The 27,946-nt window shown below is 44.3% G+C and overlaps 1 protein-coding gene across 3 annotated transcripts in view; it reads right to left on the bottom strand.

Annotated features, from left to right (window-relative positions):
- The window catches only part of LOC126428156 (transmembrane and ubiquitin-like domain-containing protein 1), a 56,570-nt gene that overhangs the window by 22,616 nt on the left and 6,008 nt on the right, over positions 1-27,946 (bottom strand). For all 3 annotated transcript variants that reach the window (XM_050090065.1, XM_050090067.1, XM_050090066.1), the window contains exon 3: positions 12,378-12,689. In XM_050090065.1, the coding sequence (XP_049946022.1) occupies positions 12,378-12,689 (312 nt within the window). The remainder of the gene's footprint in view (positions 1-12,377; positions 12,690-27,946) is intronic.

Here is a 27,946-nt window from a genome sequence, read left to right as displayed (position 1 = left end):
TGTGTACAAAACAATATGAGCTGACATGCAGGCCAACACAACATCCCGAAAGCATGTACTGGCCCGTGGTGTTCAAATGGCTCTGAGCACTATCGGACTTAACTTCTTAGCTCATCAGTCCCCTGCCCGTGGTGTAATGCCTACCAAAAATGACATTATGCATCATCACTCAGAATAAATAAATTTCACATAAATCTTTATTTAACATTTTACTCTCATTTTGACGCATACATTACACCAAGGAAGTGTGTGCTGTTACTTCTAAATCACCCTGTACTGTAGTGAGCAGGTTCAAGTGGACATCGGCTGCTGTGGTTACATATGGAGAGGCCTGCACAGGACATAATAGCACAAAAGCTACACTGAACCAGCTTTTGACTGAAGACCACAAAAATAATGACAACTGCTACAACAATGTACCAGGGACACTTGCAGAATTACGCACTTATACCTACAGCTTGTTGCTGTTTGCTTCCAAACTCAATATTTTAAATGAACCTCAATCATTTACTGGTGAAAAGGAGGAGACTGACATACACATGCCAAACAATACTATTTTTTACTGTCCAATAATGCACATTAAGGGGGGAAAATATTATCACTATCTGCTTAAAAGTCACTACCCCTTTGAACTGCAATACAGCAGCTATTTGCGTGGTATGCATTCGACAAGTTGTCGTTTGGTTTCTGGTGGTACATGACTGCAGATGTCTACATACAGATCTCACAATTCCTGTAAATTACAGCTAGTCGCTTGTGACCGTGGAGCTGGTGCCAAAAACATCGCAGATGTCGTCCTGTCGAGCACTATTGTGCTCCAGAAACAACTGTAGCACCATTTTGGCTTCGAGACACAGAAAGTTACCCTGCCGGAATATGCTGCTGCCGACAGATGAGACGCCGGGCATGAAGGGATGCGGTGGTTCACAATGTCTGCAGCTGTTGCAGTGCCTTCGATTACTACCATGCGTCCCACAGAAGTGCAGACAAATGTCCACCGCAGCACGATCCTGCCCCCTCCGGCATGATATTAGATTCTAACAGCTGTTCACCTCAATGAGAATGTATTCGGTTACGATTGTCGGCCCAGTGTGAGAAGGAACAAAATTCACCTGAAAGGGAGACATTTCCATTGATTCCCAGTCCAATCTCGAGGTCACATGTGCGCTACAGTCATTAGTGACAATTTTGTCAGGTGAACGTGGGAACACACAGGAGTGTGCATGCACTCAAATGACTGTCTTTGCCACTTTGGAGATGCTTGTGCTGGGCTGCAACAATGAGGCCTTTGTCAATAACAATACAATGAAGAGGAAAGTTGCGACTTATTATGTAGGGGTGATGCTTAGTCGCAGATAGGCACAATAAAAGACTGTCACAAATAAGCTTTCAGCCAGTAAGACCTTTGTCAAAACTAGATGACACACACACACACACACACACACACACACACACACACACACACACCTGTCACACACATGCCTGCAACTGAAGCCACACTGCGAGCAGCAGCACCAGTGCATGAGGTGATGGCAGCTGGGTGGAGATGAGGGGGAGGCTGGGGAGGGGGAGGGATAGTATGGTAGGGGTGGGGGACAGTGAAGTGCTGCTGGCGAGCCTGCAGGCACGAGGTGGAGAGAGGGTCGGGCAGCTATGTGCAGTTGGGAGGTTAGAAAGAGGGCAGGGGAGAGGTAAAGAGGATAGCAGAAAAGGAGCGATGGTGGAATGAGGGCTGTGTAGTACTGAAATGGGAACAGGGAAGGGGCTGGATGGGTGAGGGCAATGACTAACGAAGGTTGAGGCCAGGAGGGTTACAGGAACGTACGATATATTGCAGGGAAAGTTCCCATCTGTGCGACTCAGAAAAGCTGGTGTTGGTGGGAAGGATTCATACGGCACAGGCTGTGAAGCAGTCACTGAAATGAAGGATGTCGTGTTGGGCACAGTGCTCTGCAACAGGGTGGTCCACTTGTTTCTTGGCCACAGTTTGTCGGTGGCAATTCATGCACACAGATAGCATGTTGGTTGCAATGCCCACAAAGAATGCAGCACAATGGTTGCATCTTAGTCGTAGATCACATGACTGGTTTCACAAGTAGCCCCACATTTGAGAGGATAGGTGATGTTTGTGACCGGACTCGAGTAGGTGGTGGTGGGAGGATTTATGGGACATGTCTTGCTTCTAGATCTATTACAGGGGCAGAGCCATGAGGTAAGAGTTTGGGAGTGGGGATTTTGTAGGGACGAGCAAGTTTATTGTGTAGGTTCAGTGGATGGTGGAATACCACTGTGGGAGGGCGGGAAGGACATTTCTCATTTCAGGGCATGACGAAAGGTACTTAAAATCATGGCGGAGAATGTAGGTTGGTTGGTTGGTTTAAAAGAGGGGGGAAAGGGACAAAACTACGAGGTCACTGGTCCCTTGTTCCTAACCAAACAATGCCACAAGTGTGAGAATAAAACAGACAAGATGTATAACACAAAATGGAAGGAAAGGAAAGACCACAAGAATGAAGGAAAGGCAACAAATACTAAAAGGAACAAAAGAGGACAAGAGAACAACAGAGAGATGCAAGAACAAATTAGAAGAGAGTAAAACAAGGAAGCAGATTACAGTGGCTGGCCGACTACGAAAATAAAAAGGAAAAGCCAGGCACCCTGCAACACATTAAAACCTTCACCCTAAAAGCACTAGGGTGGAGGACACAGAGGGACAAAGGACAGGCACTAAAACTCAGATCGAAATGATAAAACCTACCTTCACGGATGAAACGTAAAACCAAATCAGCCGATGAAGCGTTGTCTGCTAAAATCAATGATAATGAGTCCGGCAACCGAAGATGAAGTCTCAGGGCAGCCTAAGAAGGACATAGCAGAAGAATATGGGCCACTGTCAACCGGGCGCTGCACCGACACTGAGGTGGGTCTTCACGGCACAGGAGGTAGCCGTGGGTCGCCCATGCATGGCCAATGTGGAGCCTGCAGAGAACCACAGAGTACCTGCGAGACGTCCTCATCGAGGACTTCCACACATTCGTGGTCCACTTAATGGCTCGCAGTTTGTTGTGCGTACTGAGATTTTGCCATGCCGTCTCCCAAAGCTGAAAAACCTTGCGGCGCAATAACGAACACAGGTCAGTTGCAGGGATGCCCATCTCCAGAAGTGGTTTGCGTGTAGCCTGTTTGGCCAGCCTGTCAGCTAGTTCATTTCCTGGGATTCCGACATGACCAGGGGTCCAGAGAAACACCACTGAACGACTGGACCATTCAAGGGCATAGATAGACTCCTGGATGTACACTACCAAAGGATGACAAGGCTAGCACTGGTCAATAGTTTTCAGGTTGCTCAGAGAGTCAGTACATAAAAGAAAAGATTGCCCAGGACATGAACGGAGATATTGAAGTGCACGAGAAATGGCCACCAACTCTGCAGTGAATACACTCACCAATCGGGTAAGGAATGCTGTTCAACATGGCCGCCATGCACGTAGGCAAAGCCAATGTGACCCTCAGCCATTGAGCTTTTGGTGTAAACCACTACAGAGCCCCGAAACACGTTAAGAATCGAGAGGATGTGACAGCAGAGAGCTGCAGGGTTAATAGAGTCCATAGGGCAACGTGAACAGTCCAGACGAAGCTGCGGCCGAGGTGTACACCATGGAGGCGTACATGAACGGACCACAAGTAGAGGTGGTAAAGGGAAGGGCTCCAGTTCGGAGAGTAGGGACCGCACGCGAACCTCAATCGTTAGCCCCGATCTGGGCCGCCGATGCAGGAGATGGACTGCCGTGGGAGGGAAAAGGAGACAGTAATTTGGATGCTCAGGGGAACTACGAATATGTGCTGCATTACTGGCGAGCAGTTGCACAAGTCTGATCTGCAATGGAGGGGCACCAGCCTCCACCAGTACACTGGTCACCGCACTCGTCCAAAAAGCTCCTGTCACTAGTCAAACCCCACAGTGGTGCACAGGGTCGAGTAAATGCAACCCTGAAGGCACTGCTGAACCATAAACTACACTCTCATAGTCAATTCGGGATAGGACAAGGGCTCTGTAGAGCTGCAGCAGCGTAGAGCGATCTGCAGCCCAATTTGTGTTGCTCAGGCAACGGAGGGCATTGAGGTGCTGTTAGCACTCCCGCTTAAGCTGACGAAGGTGAGGTAGCCAAGTCAATGGGGCATCAAAAACCAGTCCTAAGAATCGATATATCTCCACTACAGTGAGTGAAGCATCATTCAGATAAAGTTCTGGTTCCGGATGAACAGTACCACGCTGTCAGAAGTGCATGACACACGAATTCGCAGCTGAAAACTGGAAGCCATAGGCTAGGGCACGTGACTGCGCTTTGTGTTGTGAATGGCTCACTGTAGGCGCCGCTCAGCAACACCAGTACTGGAGCAGCAGTACGAAATGCAGAAGTTGTCTGCATCCAGAGAAGGTGAGATGGAGAGCCTGACAGCTGCTGCTAGACCATTAATGGCCACTAAAAATAGACACACACTCAATACAGAGCCCTGCAGGACGCCATTCTCATGGATATGGATGGAACTATGGGAGGCACCACCTTGGACAAGGAAAGTACGGAGCCACAGTAAGTTTTGGATAAAAACCGGGAGAGGGCCCAGGAGACCCCACTCATACAATGCGGCAAGGATATGATGTCACTAGGTCGTGTTGTATGCATTACGCAATTCAAAAAAGTCGGAACCAGGTATTGCTGTCTGGAAAAGGTTGTTCGGGTGGCAGACACAAGGGACACAAGATTATCAGTGGTAGAGCGACACTGGGGGGAGCCGCCCTGACATGGTGCCAGCAGACCACGTGACTCCAGGACCCAACCCAACCGCCGACATACCATACGTTCCAACAGCTTACATAGAACACTGGTGAGGCTGATGGGCCGATAGCTTTCCACATCGAGTGGGTTTTTAGCGGGTTGGAGGACCGGAATGATGGTGGTCTCCCGCCATTGCGATGGAAAGACACAATGCCACCAGATCCGGTTGAAGATGAGGAGGAGATGTCGCTTGCAGTCAGCTGAGAGATGTTTAATCATCTGGCTGTGGATCCGATCAGGCCCAAGAGCTGTGTCGGGGCAATGTGCAAGGGCACTGAGGAGCTCCCACTCTGTAAATGGGGTGTTATAGGATTTCACTGCAATATGTAGTGAATGAGAGAACATTCCCTTTCAGCTGCCGTTTGAATGCCTGAAAGGCTGGGGGTTTTTTCTCCAACGCAGAGGCTCGAGCAAAGTGCTCGGCAATTGCGTTTGTGTTGGTAGATAACACGCCATTTAAGGTAACGCCGGGGCACCTGTTGGGGCCTGGTACCCGAAAAGACGTTTAATCTTTGCCCGGACTTGGGAAGGTGACGTATGGCACCCAATGGTCAAGACGTATCTCTCCCAACACTCCTGTTCCCGTCATTTGATAAGATAGCGAACACAGGCAAGGAGCTGTCTAAAAAGGCTATGAAGTGCTCCAGGGAAAGGTGCCGCTTTAGAGCTCACCGACACTCCTTAATTGCTTCAGTGACTTGCGGCGACCCCCAAGGGGCTGCTTTACGCCTCGAGCACCCTAAAGAGCGAGGGATCACGTTTTCTGCTGCAGAAACAATTGTTGCAGTCACTTGTTCAACCATCACATCAATGTTACCGTGTGGGGGAGATTCAACGGTGACAGCAGAGGTGAAAGTTTCCCTGTCTGCCTTGTTTAAAGCCCATGTGGGCAGGCGTCCGTGGGCCTGATGCTGGGGCAATGACAGGAAGATGGGGAAGTGGTCACTACCACACAGGTCCTCATGTGCTCTCCAGTGGATAGATGGGACAAGTCTTGGACTGGAAATTGATAAATCAATGGTTGAGTAACTACCATGAGCCACACTGAAATGTGTGGCAGCCCCAGTGTTTAAGAGGCAGAGGTCGAACTGAGACAGTAAAGTTTCAACATCTCTGTCTCGGCCAGTAAGCATGGTACCACCCCACAAGGGGTTATGGGCATTAAAATCTCCCAAAAGTAGGAAAGGTTTAGGGAGTTGATCAATCAGTGTAGCTAATACATTCCGGCGTACTGCACCATCTGGAGGAAGACATACATTGCAGACAGTTATTTCCTGTGTCGTCCTTATTCTGACAGCCACAGCTTCAAAATGGGTTTGAAGGGGCAAATGTTCACTACATACTGAATTTAGGACATTAATGCAAACTCCACCTGACACTCGATTATAGTCGCTACGGTTCCTGTAATATCCCTTATAGCCCCGGAGGGCAGGAGTCCGCATCGCCGGGAACCAGGTTTCCTGGAGGGCAATGCAGATAGCAGGTGTAAAGCTTAACAGTTGCCGTAGCTCAGCCATTAGGTGGAAAAAACTGCCGCAATTCCACTGTAGGATGAGATCATCATGAGACTGGGAAGGCATGGAACAATTAATGAGGCAGTTTACGCTTCAGGGTCGCCTGCTGCCACCAACTTTTTGCCTGAGCAGTATATATCCATTTTGTCTGAGGGCCTGGTTAGATCTAGGTTCTCAGCAGATGCCTAAAATCTCTACCCCATACTCAGACGCAGAGCCTGTAGGTAGCGGTGGTGTGGGTGCCACTGCAATTTCCTTGGTCTTCGGTGTTTTCTTTTTGGATTTCTCTCGCTGCTCCTTGGGTTTCCCTGGTTGGGTGGACTTCACTTGCTCAGTCTTCTCCGGTACTGATGATGAGCATGAAGCCCTACGACCAACTGCTTTTAGGCTCTTCAGCCACTGGCGGGTGTCGTCTTTCCCACTAGCAGAAAGCTGGGAAGGGGGTGACCCAAGGGACCCCTTCCTAGCGAGAGAAGCTGAAGAAGACTTACGCTTCTCCGGCTTAGAAGTGGCGACGGATGTCCCAGATGGTTGGGGAAGGTGTTGCTCCCAAAGTAGATGGTGCAGGAGCAACAGGGAGGGAAATGCCCCCAACCATCAAGGGGGCAGGTGTAGTCTTCCGTCTCTGAGAGGTGACTTGGGTTAGCGGATCTGATGGTGCCAGAATTGTTGTAGGCGTTGCGTAAGACGATGTCCTACGCACAGGATGCAGGCATTCAAATTTTCTCTTAGCCTCAGTATAGGTCAGTTGGTCCAGGGTCTTGTGCTCCATGATTTTCCTTTCTATCTGGAGAATCCTGCAGTCTGGCAAGCAAGGCGAATGGCGCTCTCCGCAGATGACACAGATGGGAGGTGGGGGACGGACCCTGGTGGACACGCCAGACGAAATGTACACCTCGCCGCTCTAAATTGGTGCGCAACTCATCGTCAGACTGCAAAAGAAGGTCCCTGTGAAATATGATACCCTGGACCATATTTAAGCTCTTATGGGGCGTGATGGTTACAGAAACATCCCCCAGCTTGTCACAAGCAAGTAACGTCCATGACCGGGCAGAGGAAGCTGTTTTGATCAAGACTGACCCAGATTTCATTTTGGACAAGCCCTCCACTTCCCCAAACTTGTCCTCTAAATGCTCAACAAAAAACCAAGGCTTCATCGTCATGAAAGATTCCCTATCAGCTCTCGAACATACAAGGTAGCGAGGCAAATAAGATCCGCTGCCATCCTTAGCCTAACGTTCCTCCCATGGTGTAGCCAGGGAGGGGAATGATTTGGGGTCGTACTTCCGTGCATTGAATTGAGCTCATAATCACTTAGAGACTGCTGGTGTTTCCCCACCAGCAAGAGATGATGGACTATGCTTCATCACGTGTCGTCCACCTAGATGCTACCCACTCCAACCAGGGGCCCTTCCCAGGGCACCACGCAGCTGCAGCAAAGGCCACCTGGCAGGACGGCCATTGCCGGGAATCCCGATGCCCCAGGGGATGGGCATCTACCCCTTGCCATACATGAGGAGTTACTGGTGCAGGCATCAGCAGAGCGATCCCTGTGTGGTGAGGGGGCTACAACCAACAGGGTACATGGCGGCCCCACCACAACGAACTGGCTATCATGCTGGGTGTCAGGTGCAAAGAAGTCCATGGTCATCGTCGACGCAGAAAGCGACACTGCATAGTGCACAGTGGAAAACACACCCAGGAAGGTGTCCTCGCCCACGAGATGGAGAATGGGCGGGACTGCAATGCGACAACGAGAAAGTGGGCTAAAGATCTCAATGCACGATGGACACGCTGCACCATGTAAGGTGCCCTTCCCCAATTGTCTCGTTCTTCCGGAAAATTTTGAAGAATGGAGGTCAAACCCTACAGGGGACCATCACATAAAGTCCGAAACATTTGAAACTCCTTTTAATCGCCTCTTATGACAGGCAGGAATACCTCGGGCCTATTCTAACCCCTGTACCCGCAGGGGGAAGGCGGAGAATGTACTTCAGTTGCTTCAGTCCTGTGGCCAGCCAGTGAGTCTTTGGGAGGTGGAGGGAGACTGGAAAGATAAGCCACAGGAGATTTTTTTTTAACAAGGTTGGAAGGGTAATTTGTGTCTGTGAAGGCTTCGGTGAGACCCTCAGTATATATCGAGAGGGACCTCTTGTCACTGCAGAAGCAACGACCACAGGTGGCTAGGCTGTATGGAAGGGACTTCTTGGTATGGAACGGGTGGCAGTTGTCGAAGTGAAGGTATTGCTCGTGATTAGTAGGTTTGATATGGATGGAGGTACTGATGCAGCCATCTTTGAGGTGGAGGTCAACATCTAAAAAGGTGGCTTCTTGTGTTGAGTAGGAACAGGTGAAGCAGATGGGTTGTTGAGGTTATGGAGGAATGTGGAGAGGGTGGCCTCACACTCGATCCAGATCGCAAAGGTGCCATCAATGAATCTGAACCAAGTGAGGTGTTTAGGATGATGGGTGTTTAAGAATTCCTCTAGATGGTTCATGAATAGGTTGGCATAGCATGGTGCCATGCAGGTGCTCATAGCCGGACCCTAGATTTGTTTGTAGGTAATGTCTTCAAAGGAGGAGCAATTTCGGGCGAGGACATAGGTGGTCATGGCAACTTGGACTAGGGTTTCGAGTACCTCTCGTCGTGCCCTGAAATGAGAAATGTTCCTGCCCACTATCCTTCCCCCCCCCCCCCCTCCCAACCCCCTTACAGTGGTATTCTGCCTACCACCGAACCTGCACAATATACTCATCCATCCCCACACAACCCCTGCTCCCAACTCCTTACCTCATGGCTCATACCCCTGTAACAGATCTCGATGCAAGACCTGTTCCATCCTCCCACCACTACCTACTCCAGTCCAGTCACAAACATCACCCATCCCATCAAAAGCAGGGCTCACTGTGAAACGAGTCGTGATCTACAAGCTAAATTGCAACCACTATGCTGCATTCTATGTGAGCCCAAGTGGACAACACTGTTGCTAGCATGCTGTCTAACACGACATCCTTCATTTCAATGACTGCTTCAGAGTCTGTGCCATATTGATCCTTCCCAGCAACACCAGCTTACCAGCTTTTCTGAAATAAGCACGTGAGAACTTTCCCGTATCCCTCCTGGCCTCAAACTTCGTTAGTCATTGTCCTCACCCTTCCAGCCCTTTCCCTGTTCCCATTCTGGCACTACAAAGCCCTCATTCCCCCATCACACTCAGTCTTTTTATGTCTCTCCTTTTCTGTTACCCCTACCCTGCCCCCACCGCTCCCCTGCCATCCGTCTAACCTCCCAACTGCAAATAGCTGCCCTATCATCTCCCTGCCACGTCCCTACACACTCCCCAGCAGCATTTCACTGTCTCCCCCCCCCCCCCCCCTCTACACTACTATCCCTATCCCTCCTTGCCTCAGCCTCTCCCTTACTGCCACTCAGTCACCACTCCCATCATGCACTGATGCTGCTGCTTGCAATGTGGCTTCAGTTGCCAGAGCCTGCAGTCATATGTATATGTGTTTGTGTTTGTGTGTGTGTGTGTGTGTGTGTGTGTGTGTGTGTGTGTGTGTGTGTCTCGTCTATTCAAGATGAAGGCCTTGCTGGCCACAAGCTTATTTGTGACAGTCTTTGTTGTGCCTATCTGCGACTCAGCATCTCCGCTATATGGTGAGTGGAATCTTTCCTTCTCATAACATTGTTGGCCTTCGTCAAAATTTCTTAAGTCAGGGGCTTTTTTCATTTGTGCCCTGCATTACAGCTACAACAATTTCCTGTTTGTCTGTGCTCTGCTTATATACTTGCCCTGTTGCACCACACTGCACACCACCACCAGATGCCATTCAGTCTCGCGGTGGACAGAGGTCATCATGTTTTGCCTCATCGGTATATCTGCCACATTTTGGCCCATTCTTTAAGTTTGTTCTTTCGTTTGGCCCCATATCGAACCTCTGACAGAAAACAATGTCTGCCTGCTGATAATGTTTCACAACTAGCCTTAAGTTTCTTGAGCCGTGCGTGCACTGGGCATAATATTTGAATTGGACACAGCCAATAGGCACTGCTCACAAGGTGCAGATGCATGGAGGCCGCCGCCGCCGCCGCCACCACCAACACTGCCATCATCATCATCATAATTATTATTCTTCATTGATTGATTGATTCATTCATTCATTCTGGTCCAAGCTGCCGAAGATGGCAGTCGTGTGTGTGAGGTGTTGTAGCGATGCAAGGGGCACAAAATTTGTTATAAAAGTCAGTAAATTTCTCAACGGACAGTATTTTTTCAGTACAGGTATTTCATTCATTCCGAGCAAATGTCAATTCGTGACGTCATCGTCCAGACACGAGTTGAATGTAATCTGAATCCCTTTTAACAAACTAATAATTTCACTCAGGCAATAAAATTTTATTGATTATGAAATACAAGTTCTTAAAGTTTATTCAGCATCGGAAATGTTTCATTAGTAATTACATGCCATAATTTATTTGTCTAACATAAAGGTGTTTTGAATTTTGTATGCATAAAAAAGGGTGAATTTATGTGCGGTTTTTACTCTGAGACGAGTTATCACTTACAGTGCAAAAAGTGCACATGTACAATTCGCTGACCTATGTGGTGAATTTTATTTTGTCATCTTGAACCGAATGGAGAGTAAATTCAGTTCATTTAAACTTTACATGAGATAGACACATCACATTATTACAAAAAGTCGTTTAGCCCATTAGGGGAAACTGAAACCTGGCCGCTCGATTTGAAATACATAACACGCCAGTGCACTATCGAGCTGTCCAGTAAATCGTGTACAGTAGTTGCAAATGTGTTTGGACTTAATGCACGAAGTTGGACATCATTTTTGAGACAAGTGCCGATTTTGACAAAAAAATGAACCAAAAGTTTATTCAAAATATTGAGGCCCATTACACACACACACACACACACACACACACACACACACACACACACACAAGTGTTACACAAAGTTTGCTGACCGCATGAGAGTATTTTTCTTTTCATAAATGCCAATAAACCAGCAGTTTTAAAAGTTAAATTATTAACTGTGGTGTAACTTCACTGACAGTCCTACACCACTACAGAACTTGTCGAATCGTGTCTCTTCACAAGAGATCTCTAGAAGCCGGGATAAACAAGAAGAAGAAAAAGACTAAAGAAGAGGCATTGGTATATAGTGTGCTTGCTTGTGTGAATGAGTGAGTGAGTAAGGGGGGGGGGGGAGAGGGGGAGAGGGGGGGAGAGGGGGGGAGAGAGAGAGAGAGAGAGAGAGAGAGAGAGAGAGAGAGAGAGAGAGAGAGAGTGTGTGTGTGTGTGTGTGTGTGTGTGTGTGTTTTTGCCTTCTCTGAAATTGACTTTCACTGAAAGCTAATGTATAATTGTCTTTTCTTTGTTCTTTTCTCAAACTCAACATGTCATCTTTAAGGTGAGTACCCATGTAGTTTTTCCTTATATCATGATATTCCAATCTGGAGTTTCCACTGTTTCATTATGTGTTGTGGTGTACAGGACTTTTCTAAATCAAAGTGTAGCTTCAACTTCATATAGAGAGAACAATTATAATGACAAACACAACATTTAGTGATCTGTAATTACTTGTTGTCAATTACAGCCTCTATTTTCAATACAGCGATCATTCTTAAAATGATCTCGTGAATTGCTATTGGGCTAAATAGAAAAACTGAACTTATCTACTAGTTCAGGGCAATATTTAACATTTGCAGATCCCTAGGCTCAGCCTATAGTGCGAGTCCTTGCAAGGGAAACTTGGTGACCACTAACGTGTGCATGAAAATGGCCCAGAACTACTAATTACGATTGGCCAATTGTGGAACAGTTAGATAGACGTGGGGAGCACGGATGATGGCATGTGGGAGGAGATGAGTTATGTTGCACCAAACCACCACTAATGTAGGGTGTAGATGCCACCAACAGTGCCCTATGCAACAGAGTAGGACAGAGGAGAGTTACACTCTTTCCAGCTGTGAGCTGCACTCTCTCCTCGGCAGTACACTGCTCACCTGGCGACTTTGGAAGAAAGCCAGTCTCCTTCTCCTCAAAGTGTTTGGCGAACCAGTGCCCTCCGAATCGGGCTCTTTGTCGTCCACGGAGCCGCTCTCTGTGTCACCTCCTGCTTCTGCCTCAGCAACTGCAAGAGTGTCGTCAGCCGTCGTCTCTTCTGCCGGAGAACCCTCGTCCGCCGCGTCAACGGTGACGTCCGTTTGCCCCGTATCGTCACTCTCTACAGACGAATTGGCCCCTACGGTGGCACTGGGAGGTGGGAGTTCCCCCAGAGCTTGTCTGAGGCGGCTGCGACGTTCCAGTATCAGCACCTGGCAGAATGGGATCGGCACAATTAGCGAGTAGCTCTGAGGACAGCTACTAAGGATCTGAACCTTATACTACAAAACATTACGATAAACAATTAAAGTTAGAGTGTTCCTGTGCCATTAATTGAAAAAAATCAGCAACTACACATGTTTCTTCATCTTGCAATATTAAGAAAAGGGTAGTTGTTACCATATAGTGGAGAGGGTGAGTCACAGATAGCCACAACAGAAAGACGGTCAGAAAGTGAGCTCTTTCAGTTAACAAGGCCTTTGTCGAAATTACTAAAAAACACACACACACACACACACACACACACACACACACACACACACACACAGGTCCACAGTCCCTGGCAGCTGAAGCCACACTGTGAGCAGCAGTGCATGCTGCAAGACACAACCAGCTGGTGGCGGTAAGGAGGAGGATGGGGCAGGGAGGGAGAGGGATAGCAGGGTAGGGGTTGGGGATGGTAAAGTGCTGCTTTTGGGAGCATACCATCCCCTACCCCTACCCTGCTATCCCTCCCCCTCTCGCCCTAGCCTCCCCCATTTTCCACCACCGATTTGCCTCTCCCATCGTGCTGCTCCTCGCAGTCCAGCTTCAGCTGCCAAGGACTGTGGTCATGTGTGTGTGTGTGTGTGTGTGTGTGTGTGTGTGTGTGTGTGTGTGAATTGCATTTGCCTGAGTTGGTGTGTGTGTGTGTGTGTGTGTGTGTGTGTGTGTGTGTGTGTGTGTGTTGTCTAACTTTGACGAAGGCCCTGTCGGCCGAAAGGTCACTTTCCAACAATCTTTTCATTGTGCCTAACTGCAACTCAGCATCAGCACTGTATGGTGAATAGCAACTGCCTTTTTCATAATACTGTAATATTCCATCCTGGATTTTCCTTTATGCCAGGATGCATTTTAGGCTTTTGCCCATTTTCAGTTGGTGTAATACATTTATATCTTCAGTAATATGACTGTGACAGAGGAACCCTGAGTCTGTCTTTGACAGTTCACCTAAATATTACTAACATGCATCCTGTTGACATATGTTGGGAAGCAACTGACAACCAACTGAAAGATATAGAAAGATTGGCTCTCCAACCTATTCTCTCCTTCCAGAAGAAAGTACTAATAGTTTAAAAAGCTAGGATAATGTCTTTGCATTTACATTTGTGTGTGTGTGTGTGTGTGTGTAACAAATAGTAAACATTTCGTTTCCTGAAGGTAAGTACTTTCCAGAATTTCCATCTCATTTCCCTGAATGAACTTTCTTTTGACACAAAGTGCTTTCTTACACATTTTTGGTCAGATGAAAAAGTGCTAGGCTGGGATTAACTGTCACGCAGTAAATTTATAATTCGATCACAATGAATTTCACAGAGATTTATCTCAAATAGTAATTTGTGCGTCCCACACTGTGGGGTGTGGTACTTGCAGAAAGAGTGAAGCATTAGAATTAAAACAGTTAGTCGTTATCAGTCAAGCATCTTGCCCTCTAACCCTAAACGTAACAGCTGATGCTTTTGCTCCTAATAAATAAACACTGTGTGCCACCTATCTTACTGCAAGCCTTTCAAGCTTACTGCTGCTTTGGTTACTCATGTGTCAATTTTGCCACTTTTATATTCGAGTAGCTTTTCGCTTGGACTCACACAGCTGAGGGAACCTCCTTCCACACCTTTCCACCATAAACCAAACACGAGACCTCAGCATTACTAGCCACAAACACTAACCACTAGACTATGTGGTCAGTCTGTTATTGTTGCTGTTGACATTCGCTTTTTCTTTAATGACACTAGAAACGCTACATATCACACCAAAAAAGTGTGTGATGACAACTGCGGGTGAGATACATTAATTGATGATGAAACAGAAAATGTAATAAAATCAGTCAGTATAGATTCAAACAAAGCGTCACCCATTATCATCGTCAGTCAATGACAAATGAATTCAGCTTTCACCGGGTGAGGTAGTTTTAGAGATATTGCCAGCAAAGCATTGAGCAATCAACGTGTACTGTACATTCTGTCCCCACTCTCGTTATAAATGGACACTTCATTCGGTGACATCCACAGACGTGTAGCGCACGACGGTGCTCCACTGGAGCGTTTACTGTTACTGCCTCCCCTACCCACTTCTCAGGCGTAAACACAACAGTGCTGTCACTGTGGCCAGGTAACCAGTTCCGGTTCACCTCCCCGAGTAATAACACATTTATTGGCCTACTGTGCTGCAGTAGTAAACCTAAAAGTGAGTCTGTTGAACATATAAAGCTAGAAAAACTATACATAAATAACATGACCAAAGGCAGCTCCATCATTTGAGTTGCAGTCGATAACAGCATTTTACTTATGAAAATATAAACATGAAAAAATTTCATCTGTTGTTCTTAGCTTCATCACAGCCAACCCCACTCTTTTTCTGGTTCATTTTCCTCATTTCAGAATTCATTTGCATCACAGATTGTCGTGTTTTTGCTTACTTCTCCAACATTTATTTCTCTGGATTCTCTAATAGTTCCAAATGCTTATGTTTTTAATACCCAATCTTACCAGTAATTGTTTGTCCTAGTCAACTAATCACACCATTTTCAAATCTCCAAACTTCATCTACGACACATTCGCAGAGTGCGAAATCCATTTCGCACGATGAAGAGATTGAGACTGCTCGTTACAGAATAGGAACACTGTGTACATTGTACTGTATGCTATAGCCTGGCTTTGTCACTCTTTAAAGCTTCCAGCTACATCCGCAACAGAGCCCTCAAGAGCCTTCTCTCTTCCAAACTTCTCAGAGAGATTTCAAACTAGAGCAACTCTGCGAGAAAACTCTACAGTGTACAGGTATCTTAAATTTATTAATGTCACGTTACATTGTGTTATAGCGCATCACATCTTTGCCATAATTACGCCACTGTTTTTGGATTTTTATGGCGTACTTCTCATGAAACTAGCACTCATCAATTATAGTCCACTATGATAAGCTACTGTTTCGACAAGCACCACTGTGCAGACTGTTTAACTGAACTGAAGAAACCTGTTACCTGCTCGTTCAATTACTGAATGTAAATTCCAACTCACGATGATAAAAGCACATTCTACATGAGATAATGATGATGTCAAATTTGGTGTGCTTAACAGCATAGTCGGTGGCATCCTTACTAGCTATTAATGTAAGCTCCTCACAGTTTGAACAATGTCTGTTCTCACAAATGGAATTGCTCCAAAGATTCTTAGCTGCGACAGGCAGAAGACATGCTTCATTGGTGCTGCACATTTTAGCAATTTTGATCAAGATAACTCACGCTGCAATGTTGTTCTTGCAAACCAGTGTAGAAGTGGGCACAGAATCAGCTAAGTTAAAAATTCATGCAATACGCACATATAAACAAAGATGCAGTGACTTACCAAAAGGGAAAGTGCTGGTAGATAGACACAATAAAAACACACACACACACACACACACACACACACACACACACACACACACACACACACACAAATTTCAAGCTTTTGCAATCTCTGGCTGCTTCATCAGGAAAGAGGGAAGAAGTGGAGGGAAAGACAAAAGGATGTGTGTTTTAAGGGAGAAGGTAAGGAGTCATTTCAATCTATGGAATTTATTTATATATATACACTGACTTAGGAATTTTCCTTTGTGTGAGACATCGTGTACAAGGTTATGTGTCGATTTGAAGTTCCGGATTTGCATATTTTACTGTTCCTGGATAATCTTTCACTGAGTGTGTGAAATTTCGAACATTCACGTGTCCCACGGTAAACTCTTACCCTTATCCAGAATGAGATTTTCACTCTGCAGCGGAGTGTGCGCTGATATGAAACTTCCTGGCAGATTAAAACTGTGTGCCCAACCGAGACTCGAACTCGGGACCTTTGCCTTTCGCGGGCAAGTGCTCTACCAACTGAGCTACCGAAGCACGACTCACGCCCGGTACTCACAGCTTTACTTCTACCAGTACCTCGTCTCCTACCTTCCAAACTTTACAGAAGCTCTCCTGCGAACCTTGCAAGGTTCGCAGGAGAGCTTCTGTAAAGTTTGGAAGGTAGGAGACGAGGTACTGGTAGAAGTAAAGCTGTGAGTACCGGGCGTGAGTCGTGCTTCGGTAGCTCAGTTGGTAGAGCACTTGCCCGCGAAAGGCAAAGGTCCCGAGTTCGAGTCTCAGTCGGGCACACAGTTTTAATCTGCCAGGAAGTTTCTTACCCTTATCGTTAAATGTAGGCCTAAATTTAACTGTGATCTTTCAAAATTGTTGTGCACAGGTAGGCTATCCTTGTTCAAAACAATCGTTCTCTAGTTTCAATGTATAATTATGTGAGAAATAGTTTTTTTTTGAGTATTTTCAGACACTTAAAAAACTATTTCCATTAAGTTACTGGTACGGGATTTTTGGATATATAATTTGTTTTGTAGCAAATCAATGTTTGTATTTTCTGCCAAAGAGTACATTACCCCTGAACTTCATCGCATGGCAATGAAAATAAATGTGCATTTTTGAGAATTTTTGGAGGCTACCACTGTTATATGCATAATCTACAAGCAATTGTTTGTTTGTGATTTAGTTACTATAGCAGATTTTCTGACGAACATATTGTGTTACACCTAGTTTTCCCTCAAAGAGGAGCAGCACTATATATTATCTGCATTTATTGCAAATTACTTCAGGTTTTTGAATTTGCTAACAACTATAATTAACTTCAAAATGTTCTAGGAAACTAGCAGTTTTTACTGCAGATTTTTGGGTTATCTCGTTTCGTTATTTGCTACAATTCTTATACGGAATTAGCAACTTTTTAGCTTGACAGGTTAAAAGATAATCAGCGGGCTTCATTTAAAGTTATTTGTTCACTGCCTTGTAATATGTTGCACCAGCCAAAATGTAGCCCCACTGTGAATGCTGTTCTCGAACACAGGACGAGTTGATTAAAGTTCGTACACAGCTGGAAATCATCCCGACTACTGTCAAACGATTGGCAGTTGCTGTGAATTGGTGTGTTGGAAAAGTTCCACAGAGTCATGTACCTGTGATACCTACACCTGAGTTACCTTAAGTACTATCCTCTCCCGTGGATCCTGTTTCCTCTGCAGAAGGTACAGGATCTGTCATTACTTCTCCACCTGACTGTGAGTGGGATGTTAACAATAGATCTCGGTGACAGGTGGACAGGGACCAGGGAGGACTCAGGATGTTGTACCAATCCTCCTAACTTAACAAGTCTGAGATGCTGTCTTTCACTGAAACTGAACCGAGCCAGTGGGACTCACTTCATCTGTTATGGGGAAATCTGTTTTGTCTGGAATCAGGAGGAGGCAAACACAAAAGGATAGGGTCTATTAATCGTTGACAGTTCAAATGTATAACGAATGATGATACATCTTAGGGAATTGGCAGCAAGGGCCAGGAAAGGACAGCAGGTGCGAGGTGACCAGCCTTGTGCATGGAGTTTCAATGAAGATCACAATTTGCAAAATTGTCCCCCGAACTGTTTGTGGCACTTTGGTTCTGAGTCAACTGGAAGGACTGAACCAGAGACTTCAAAAGTTCTGTGACAAGTTAGGCTGCAACTTCCTGGACTTGCGCCATATGTTTGAGAACTGTTGCGTCCCCCAAAATGGGTCAGGTGTGCACTGCACATCAGAGGCTGCCACTCAGGTAGCTGACTGTGTATGGGGTGCACACAAGACTTTTTTATATTAGGTCGCTCTCCAACCGATCCAGATAACTACTGCTGTAGGAAACCGATAAATATAAGTGTAAGATTGAAATAAATGCCTCCCACAAGTGTGGGTATTAAAATCCTAATGCTAAACTGCTGAAGCATTTGCAACAAGTGTCAGAGTTTGAAGTGCTCATGAAAAGCAGTGAAGCTCACGTAATATTAAGTACAGAAAGCTGGTTGAAACCTGAAATTGATAGCAGTGCAATTTTTGGGGAAAATTTAAGTGTATATCAAAAGGATAGCCAAATGGGTATAGAGGTGGTGTATTTGCACAGTAGAGAAGAAACTCAATTCCACCTGCATGTGGGATTGTTGGAGCAAGACTCAGTATCAGGGGTGGGCATAAAATAAATGGATCCTTCTATCGCCCATCAGACTCATCTCCTCATTAAACTGAAAACTTTAGAGAAAACCACTGTTTACCTGTATGTAAGTTCCCAACATACTGTAATCATTGGTGAAAACTTTAATCATCCAACAATTCATTGGGAAAACTGAAGTTTTGTTAGTGGTGGGTGTGATAAGACATCCTGTGAAACTTTAATAAATGCATTCTCTGAAAACTACCTAGAACAGATAGTTAGGAATCCCACTCATGATGGAAATATATTGGATCTAATGGCAACAAATAGACATGACCTGTTTGAGGTTGTCCACACTGAAACCAGTATCAGTGACCATGACATGGTTGTGGCAACAATGATTACCAAAGTACAAAGGAAAACTAAAACAAGCAGAAAGAAATATACGTTCAGTAAGCTGGATAAAAAACCAGTAGTGTAATATCTAAATGCGGAACCTGAAACTTTCAGCACAGGGTAGGAGCATGTACAGGAACTCTGATTCAAGTTTTTAAAAAAAATAGTTGACCATGCACTGGGTACATACATACCCAATAGAACAGTTCATAATGGAAGGGAACCCTCCATGGTATACAGACACTGTAATTAAACTTCTAAAGAAACACAGATTACTGCATAATAGATGTAAAACAAAGCATAGGGCTATAGATAGAGAGATGCTGAATGAAATACATTTGGCTGCCAAGAGAGCAATGGATGATACCTTCAATGATTACCATATTGCCAAGTGATCTTTCACAGAACCCAAAGAAATTCTGGTAATATGTAAAGGCTGTTGGTGGGGCCAAAGTTAGTGTCTGGTCAATTGAGGGTAGCAAAACAAACATTGAAATGTGTAGCTCCAGTTTCAAATGTTTCTTTACAAAGGAGAATTATCCCAATTTCATTATTGTACCATTGAAAAGATGAATGATATAAGTCAGTGTTGTTGAGAAACAGCTCCAGGACCCAATGGAATCCCTGTCACATTCTATATTGAATTCATGGCTGAATTAGCCCATCTTGTAGCTGTAATCTATCGTAGATACCTCAAATAAAAACTCATGCCCAGTTCTTGGAGAAAGGCACAGGTCATACCCAAGAAGGGTAGCAGAAGTGATCCACAAAACTATCGTCCAATATCCTTGACACCGATGTGTTGTAGAATCTTAGAAATATTCTGAGCTCAAACATGAGGTATCTTTAACAGAAAGATCTCCTCAATAACAACCAGCACAGATTTCAAAAACACCAATCTTGTGAAACCCAACTCGCATTTTTTTCGCACGACATACTGAGAGCTGTTTGATCAAGGCAATCAGGCAGATGCTGTATCTCTTGATTTCCAAAAAGGATTTGATACACATACATTTACATCCAAAAGTATGATCATATGGAGTATCAAGTGAAATTTGTGACTCAAATGACGTTTTTTTAGTAGGTAGAATGCAACATGTTATCTTGGATGGAGAGTCATTGTCAGATTTAGAAATAACTTTGGGTGTGCCCCAGGGAAGTGTGTTAGGACCCTTGCTGTTCATGTTTATATTAATGAACTTGCAGATAATATTAACAGTAAAATAAGGCTTTTGCAGACGATGCAGTTATCTATAATGAAATACTATCTGAAAGGAGCTGCATAAATATTCAGTCAGATCTGGATAAGATGTCAAAGTGGTGCAAAGATTGGCAACTTGCTTTAAATGTTCAAAAATGTAAAACTGTGGACTTCACAAAACAAAAAACATAGTATCCTTTGCCTATCATATCAGCGAGTCACTGTTGGAATCGGCCAACACATAAAAATAACTGGATGCAACCATATGTACGGATATGAAGTGGAATGATCACATAGCTTCAGTCAGGGATAAAGCAGGTGGCAGACTTCGGTTTATTGCTGGAAGTGTAGTAAATCTACATAGGAGATTGCTTACGAATCACTTGTGCAGCCGGTTCTAGAGTACTGCTCAGGTGCGTAGGACCTGTACCATACACGACTAACGAGGGATTGAATGTATACAGAGAAGGGCAGCACGAATGGTCTTCTGACAAAGTTTCAAGAAGTGGCTTTAAATGATTACTCTAGAAATATACTACAGACCCCTACATATCGCTCACATAGGGATCATGAGCATAAGAGTAGAATAATTGCTGCACGCACAGTGGCACCCAAACGAGCTTTCTTCCCACACTCCGTATGTGAATGGAACAGAAAGAATCCATAATAACTGGTGGTTTGCAGAGTACAGATGTAGATGTAGACACAGTTTCTCCAGAAACATGTATTCATAGTTACCTTCAGAATTTTTTGATAGGTCAACACGTAAGTGTGGTTGTCACTAGCAAAATAAATTGTCCAGTTATGTAATCATATATTAAAATCCATTAACTGTTTTGAAAAATGTACTTACAACACACTAAACTGTGACATTCAAAATATCCAATTCGCTGTTACTGTAGTGGGTGGTCAATTAGCGTCCCATTTCACACTGGTGTCTCCTAAAGTTGAGGAAAACTGTACCAATCCCAACGCAAGACGGTAGTTAAGGGAACAAGAGCTGGCTGATTAAAAATTCTAAAATATGTGCATGTGGGTGGCTGGCAACTCAATAACAATTGGGGGCTCAACCGTGCGGTCAGAACTGACCTACTTCCTCTCGCCAGCTCTTTAGGTAAAAGGCCTGACAATTCACATGGTATTAGATTGCGTGCTAAACAGTTGCTGTGGTCATCTAGACAGCTAGGTAGGTCTTCAGCCATGGAGAGGGTTGTCAGTATGTAAGCATACCAAACACATGCACCTAACATATACTGTACTGACAGTAATATTTCATGACTTTCACACATCAGTGGAAGATTCCGCTGCAGAAATAAATGTGAGTGTTGCTTCCTTCTATCGGTGTGACAGGCGCGACATTTGCCACACCCAGATCGGTCGAATGTACCATCTACAATTCTTCGTTTAGCCCCTGCGACTACTCCCGTTCTCACCAATGTCACAATCCTCCTTTCCATTATGTGTTTTGTTACAACCATTTCCTCTCAGTGCCAATGAATACTCTTCAAGATAAATGAAGTGAAGCATTTCAGTGAGAAGGTAGACAGGTAGGCTGTTGATGACCACAAAAAAATAGAGATACACTCAATACGGAACCCTGCGGAACGCCATTCTCCTGAATATGGGGGAACTATGGGAGACACCAACTTGGATACAGAAAATACGGAGCAGGCCCCAGATAGCCCACTCATGCAATGTGGCAAGGATATGATGTCGCCAGGTCGTGTCACATGCTTTGTGCAAGTCAAAAAAGATGGCAACCAGATGTTGGGGTCTGGAAAAGGCTGTTCAGATGGCAGACACAAGGGACACAAGATTATCAGTGGTAGAGTGACCCTGGTAGAAGCTGCCTTGAGATGGACCAGTAGACCAGTGACTGCAGGACCCAACCCAACCGCCAACACACCATATGTTCCAGCAGCTTACAGAGAATGTTGGTGAGGCTGATGGGCTAGCTATCCACATCAAGTGGGTTTTTACCAGGCTTTAACACCGGAATGATGGTGCCTCCTGCCACTGCGATGGAAAGACACCATCCCACCAGATCCGGTTGAAGATGACGAGGATATGTCACTTGTAGTCAGACAATAGATGTTTAATCATCTGATTGTGGATCTGATCCGGCCCAGGACCTGTGTCAGGGCAATGTGCAAGGACACTGAGGAGCTCCCACTCTGTAAATGCGGCGTTATAGGGTTCGCTGTGGCGTGTAGTGAATGAGAGGACTTTCCTTTCCATCTGCCATTTGAGGGTGCGAAAGGCTGGAGGGTAGTTCTCCTACACAAGAGGCTCGAGCATAGTGCTCAGCAATCACGTTTGTGTCGGCAGAGAGCACGCCACTGATGATAATGCCATGGACACCTGCTGGGGTCTGGTACCTAAAAAGATGTCTGATCTTCGCCCAGACTTGGAAGGTGACGTATGGCACCCAATGGTCGACACGTACCTCTCCCAACACTCCTTTTTCCGTTGTTTTATAAGCAGGCGAACATAGGCACGGAGCTGCCTAAAGGCTATTAGGTGCTCTAGGGAAAGATGCCACTTATGTCACTCTAGAGCTCACTGACGCTCTTTACTTGCCTCTGCAACAGTCTTACACTGGTGGCATCCTAGAGGACGAGGGATCGCATTTTCCACTGCACAAATTATCGTTGCAGTGAACTGCTCAATCACAAAATTGATGGCATCACGTGGGGGAGATTCAATGGTGACAGCAGAGGTGAAGGCTACCCACTCTGCCTTGTTTAAAGCCTGTCTGGGCAGGCATCTGTGGGCCTGATGCTGCGGCAGTGACAGGAAGATGGGGAAGTGGTCACTACCAAACAGGTCATCATGTGCTCTACTGTGGACAGACTGGAGAAAGTCCTGGGCTGCAAATTGATAAATCAATGGTCGAGTAAGTACCATGAGCCACACTGAAATGTGTGGCGGCCTCAGTATTTAAAAGGCAGAGGTCGAGTTGGGACAGTAAATTTTCAACATCTCTGTCACGGCCAGTAAGCATGGTGCTATCCCACAAGGAGTTATTGGCGTTAAAATCTCCCAAAGTAGGAAAGGTCTAGGCAGTTGATCAATCAGTGCAGCCAATAAGTTCAGGGGTACCGCACTATCTGGAGGGAGATATATGTTGCAGACAGTTATTTCCTGCATCGTCTGTATCCCGACAGCCACAGCTTCAAGAGGAGTTTGAAGGGGCACAGGTTCATTAGATACTGAGTTCAGGGCATAAACGAAAACTCCACCTGGCATTCTATTACATTCGCTACGGTTCTTGTATTATCCCTTGTAGCCACGCAGGGGTCCACATTGCCGGGAACCAGGTTTCCTGGAGGGCAATGCAGAAAGCAGGTGTAAAGCTTAAGAGCTGCCATAGCTCAGTCAGGTGGCCACAATTTCACTGGAGGATGACGTGATTGTGAGACTGGGAAGGCATGAAACACTCAATGAGGCAGTCTACACCTCAGGGTCACCTGCTGCCACTGACATATTTCCTGAACAGGTTATACCGTATTTACTTGAATCTAAGCCGCACCTGAAAAATGAGACTCGAAATAAAGGGAAAAAAAAAGTCCCGAATCTAAGCCGCACCTGAAATTTGAGACTCGAAATTCAAGGGGAGAGAAAAGTTTTAGGCCGCACCTCCAAATCGAAACAAAGTTGGTACATTGTAATATGAGACACAATTTAGGTTGAATGAATGACGATACCGCTATAGTAGTTTGGTTTGAGTCGTAAGCTTAGCAGTTAAGCTTTACCAGGTAGCCATTGCTATGCATCAGACGCTCTGTCCGTATTTATATGGGTACCCTTCCTTTTTCACGTGCTTCGTCTGGTTTGAACTGATTGCTTAGTTTGCTTTGATCTGATAAGTGCCGTTTTTTTTTTGTTATAGGTGTTTACGTCACTCTAAGCTGAAAATGTATTACTGTACTGTGTCATGCATTGTTTGTCGCATTCTGATAGTGCGTGTTTACGGCCTGTTGCCGCTTGCGGCGTGGCTTGCTTTTGTGCGCGCTACTGCTGCTTACAATTAAAAAAAAAAAAAAGAAAGAGAAAGAGAAAGAGAGAGAGAGAGAGAGAGAGAGAGAGAGAGAGAGGAATCGTCTCATTAGTGAAACAATGGCAAGAGACTGCTATTTGTTGTTACTTACACTGCTGCTTTCTTTGATAATGATCAACAAGAACCAAATAATAGACTGCGTATGATAGAACATGTTCTGAACGAGAGTTAGGCGAAAATTTTTCTCCGTTTGAAAATCTTTGCAGCCGCTTCTTTAGTACATCAAATTCTGCACAGAAATTAGTAATCTTATATTTAAAAATCTAATCAGTTGCCGTGCGTCATTTTTGACAGTATCACTATTAGGCATAAGAATAATACGAATATAAACATGACATGATACGTATATTCTTCCGCGTTTGCTGTTGTCTCATTCTAGTTTTGTAGTTTATTAGGCAGACAGGATTTAAATGAGATAGCAGCAAACACGAAAGAATACATGGCAAATTGATTATATTCGTATTATTCTTATGGTGAAGAGAATACTGCATGTGAATCACATTTCATCAGGTTCCTATTAGCAACCATCTCTTCTCACAGGTAGGAAAAAATTCAGAATGTAGAGTTGGCCACATTGACAAACACCCTAAACAGTCTTGCCAGTCGGATTTTCGTAGTACATTGAAATTCTGCTACATTCAAAGATGAACAATACGGAATTTGTATTTACTTTGTTGGATAATGTATGAAAATGCAGTGGTCAAAACTCGGGGCAGAGAAAAAAAAGCTCGTCTTCCACCTTTTTTTTTAAATTTATTTACTGACGCAAGGTTTTGGCGCCAGTATTTATCTTTGTGCCTACAAAGCATGCCTGTGTAGCACTACATATATTTGACGGCAGAAGTTAGTTGTGGCGGCACCTACCAACATTTTTCAGAACTTCTGTTTGCTTTGCACTCGATTCTAAGCTGCAGGCGGTTTTTTGGATTACAAAAACCGGAAAAAAAAGTGCGGCTTAGATTCGAGTAAATACGGCATCCATTGTGGCAGCATCCTGGCATTTGCCTGATGCAATTTAGGGAAATCGTGGAAAACCTAAATGAGGGTGGCCAGATGTGGATTTAAACTGTCATCCTCCCGAAAACAATGACAAGACAGTGAAGTCTTAAAGCAATTGGATGTTGAAGGTACATTAGATGAAACAACACAAATGTCATAAAATAATTCAAAATAGATCTAGTTGTGTAGCCTCTCCTGTATTGCATTAAATTTAAAATTACTCGGCTAATATTTTTGCACTACTGCCAGATTTGCTATGAATAGGGCCAATTATATAATTAATTGTCATTTTTGTGCAAAACCTAAGATGATTCAAAGGTGCATTTCATTCTCAAATGACAAAATATTCACTCAGAGTATGAACAACATTAACATTTATTTTTAGTTATCCTTATTAACAATTATTATTGGATATTTACCTTTCCCACTAAGAATATTTCTGATACTGGGAGAACAAAAATTATTTTAAGATTCACAAAAGAGATCCAATCACTTAGCACAATTTGAAACCACTGATTTGATCAGACAAGATAACCAGGCCTATAAGAGTTTCAAACCATTCAGTATAAATAAATTATTCAGAAGCTGAATGAAGCAAAATACAGCATTGAGACAACTGCAGCAAGCACAGGAACCTGCTCTACAATATTCTTAGTTATGAAGATTTCTGGAAAATAGACTTCTTTTCTGCCTATCAATCTTTTTTAATTATTGCCCACTTCTGATCTGTTAAACAATATTTTAAAAAATTAAAACTGGTTTCTAATCTTGTGTATTCTGTATTATATAGACCTTAATCCTTTTCTATCTGATTACTATAAAATGCTGTATTAACATACCACTTCTTGTAGGTACAAAGTACACTAATTAGCCTTAATGGAACTATCACTTTCACTGTCATTCACTAAACCCAAACTTAATATTTTAAAATGTGTAGAGAGCAGTCAATAATATTACAGAATTAAAAACCGATCAAGAGCTCTTTCAAAATTTATTTTGGCAGCCTACCCAGCAATCCTATTCAGGTGCTGCAAGTTTTGCTGTTACGTGTACTCACTGCCTGGACTCCAACCAGACTGTGAGCTATTGTCAGTCTCACGCCACTATTTTCACCCAACTCTGATTTCCGATATCCACTGCGTCCTCTGACGCTCTTTTGTTTTACGAAGCACGCACTAATACCCTGTAAAAACAAATTGGTGTTCCGAAGGGGTACTCAGAGCAACAAACCGAACAGGTAATACAGCCAAACTCAAAAATCGCTGAGAAAAAAGCTGAGACTGGAAAGGTAGGTAGACTTCTACAGAAACGTGTCACCCAGTGTATTTTGTTCACTTCAACTACGATAAAAAAGTATGTTTGTTGCGGGTGTGTACCACATTCCTTGCAACGTTTTACGTCGAACTATCAGAACAGTCAAGGAGAGAAGTAAGGAATACAGTCTGCGACACACCTGACTAAACCAACCGAAGTGAATCAGCGGTCACAGAGCAGTGCCTTGAGTATAATTGTAAAATGAAATGAGAGCAATATCGTAGTGCAAATGCCAAGTTTCTGGGACAGCATAATTCAGGAGTCTATTGAAATTAAGATGTCAGAAAACTTAATAAACAGGAATGGAGTTCCAATTTAAATAACCCTTGGGATTCGGCACTCAATTTATTAATACCTCAATGACCATCAGATTCATCAGAGTTGGAAAGCACTGAGGGAATCTGCATTTCATGGAGTTATCAGTATGTGCTCTGAAAAACAAAAAGAGCATCAAAGGACAAATCAAACTCTGATACAAATAGCTGTGTGAGACCAATAATAGCTCACAGTTTGATCAGAGTCCAGGCGGCGAGTACACGTAGTAGCAGGACTCACGGCAACTGAAGAAGACAACTGGGCCGGTCGTCGAAATATTGTGCAGAAAATGTAGACAGCAACTAAGTTCTACACCGGGAAGCTCTCTATTAATCAGTCATGCCGAAAAACTAAAGAGATCATATTTTTATTTTATTTGACAGATTTGAAGATGGGTGACACTGCCTGAAATCAGTCAGTTTTAAATAATATAAACACAACTATTAATAAATGGAAAACAAATTTGTAATAACAATTAAGGATCCCTCCGAAAACAGTTGCGGAGCTGACGAAGATAAACGAGTAAACCTGTGGCACTGTTCTAGTCCTAGTCTAACATTTCCCCCATAGACAAAGCGAGAAGTTAATTAGCGAAACATAATAAAGTTTACTACAACTGATCATACCTCCACTGTGCAAAAACTTTCATACTGCACTCCAGTGCTAATTAGAATAGTTCTGAACAGGTTTCTGTTTAAAGCAAAATTCAGTGCTTGCTATATTCACAGTCCAAGTATGTGAGCACAACATTCCATGTAAGTTGTCATTACACAGCAACAGCAACCAGAGTACACATTTCTTTCTTCTGTTGTGTAGTACATACAATTTCACAAACAGAAAATTATATTTTAATCAGACCACGTGTTCTGTTAGGTCAGTATTGTTTATTAAATTCATTTTGACCTGCAATACCAAGTACTTGTCATAAATAACATTAAAGATTATATTT

This window comes from Schistocerca serialis, chromosome 12, assembly GCF_023864345.2.
Source record: "Schistocerca serialis cubense isolate TAMUIC-IGC-003099 chromosome 12, iqSchSeri2.2, whole genome shotgun sequence".
Classification (NCBI taxonomy): Eukaryota; Metazoa; Arthropoda; class Insecta; order Orthoptera; family Acrididae; genus Schistocerca; species Schistocerca serialis.
This window is presented reverse-complemented; position numbering and strand designations above follow the sequence as displayed.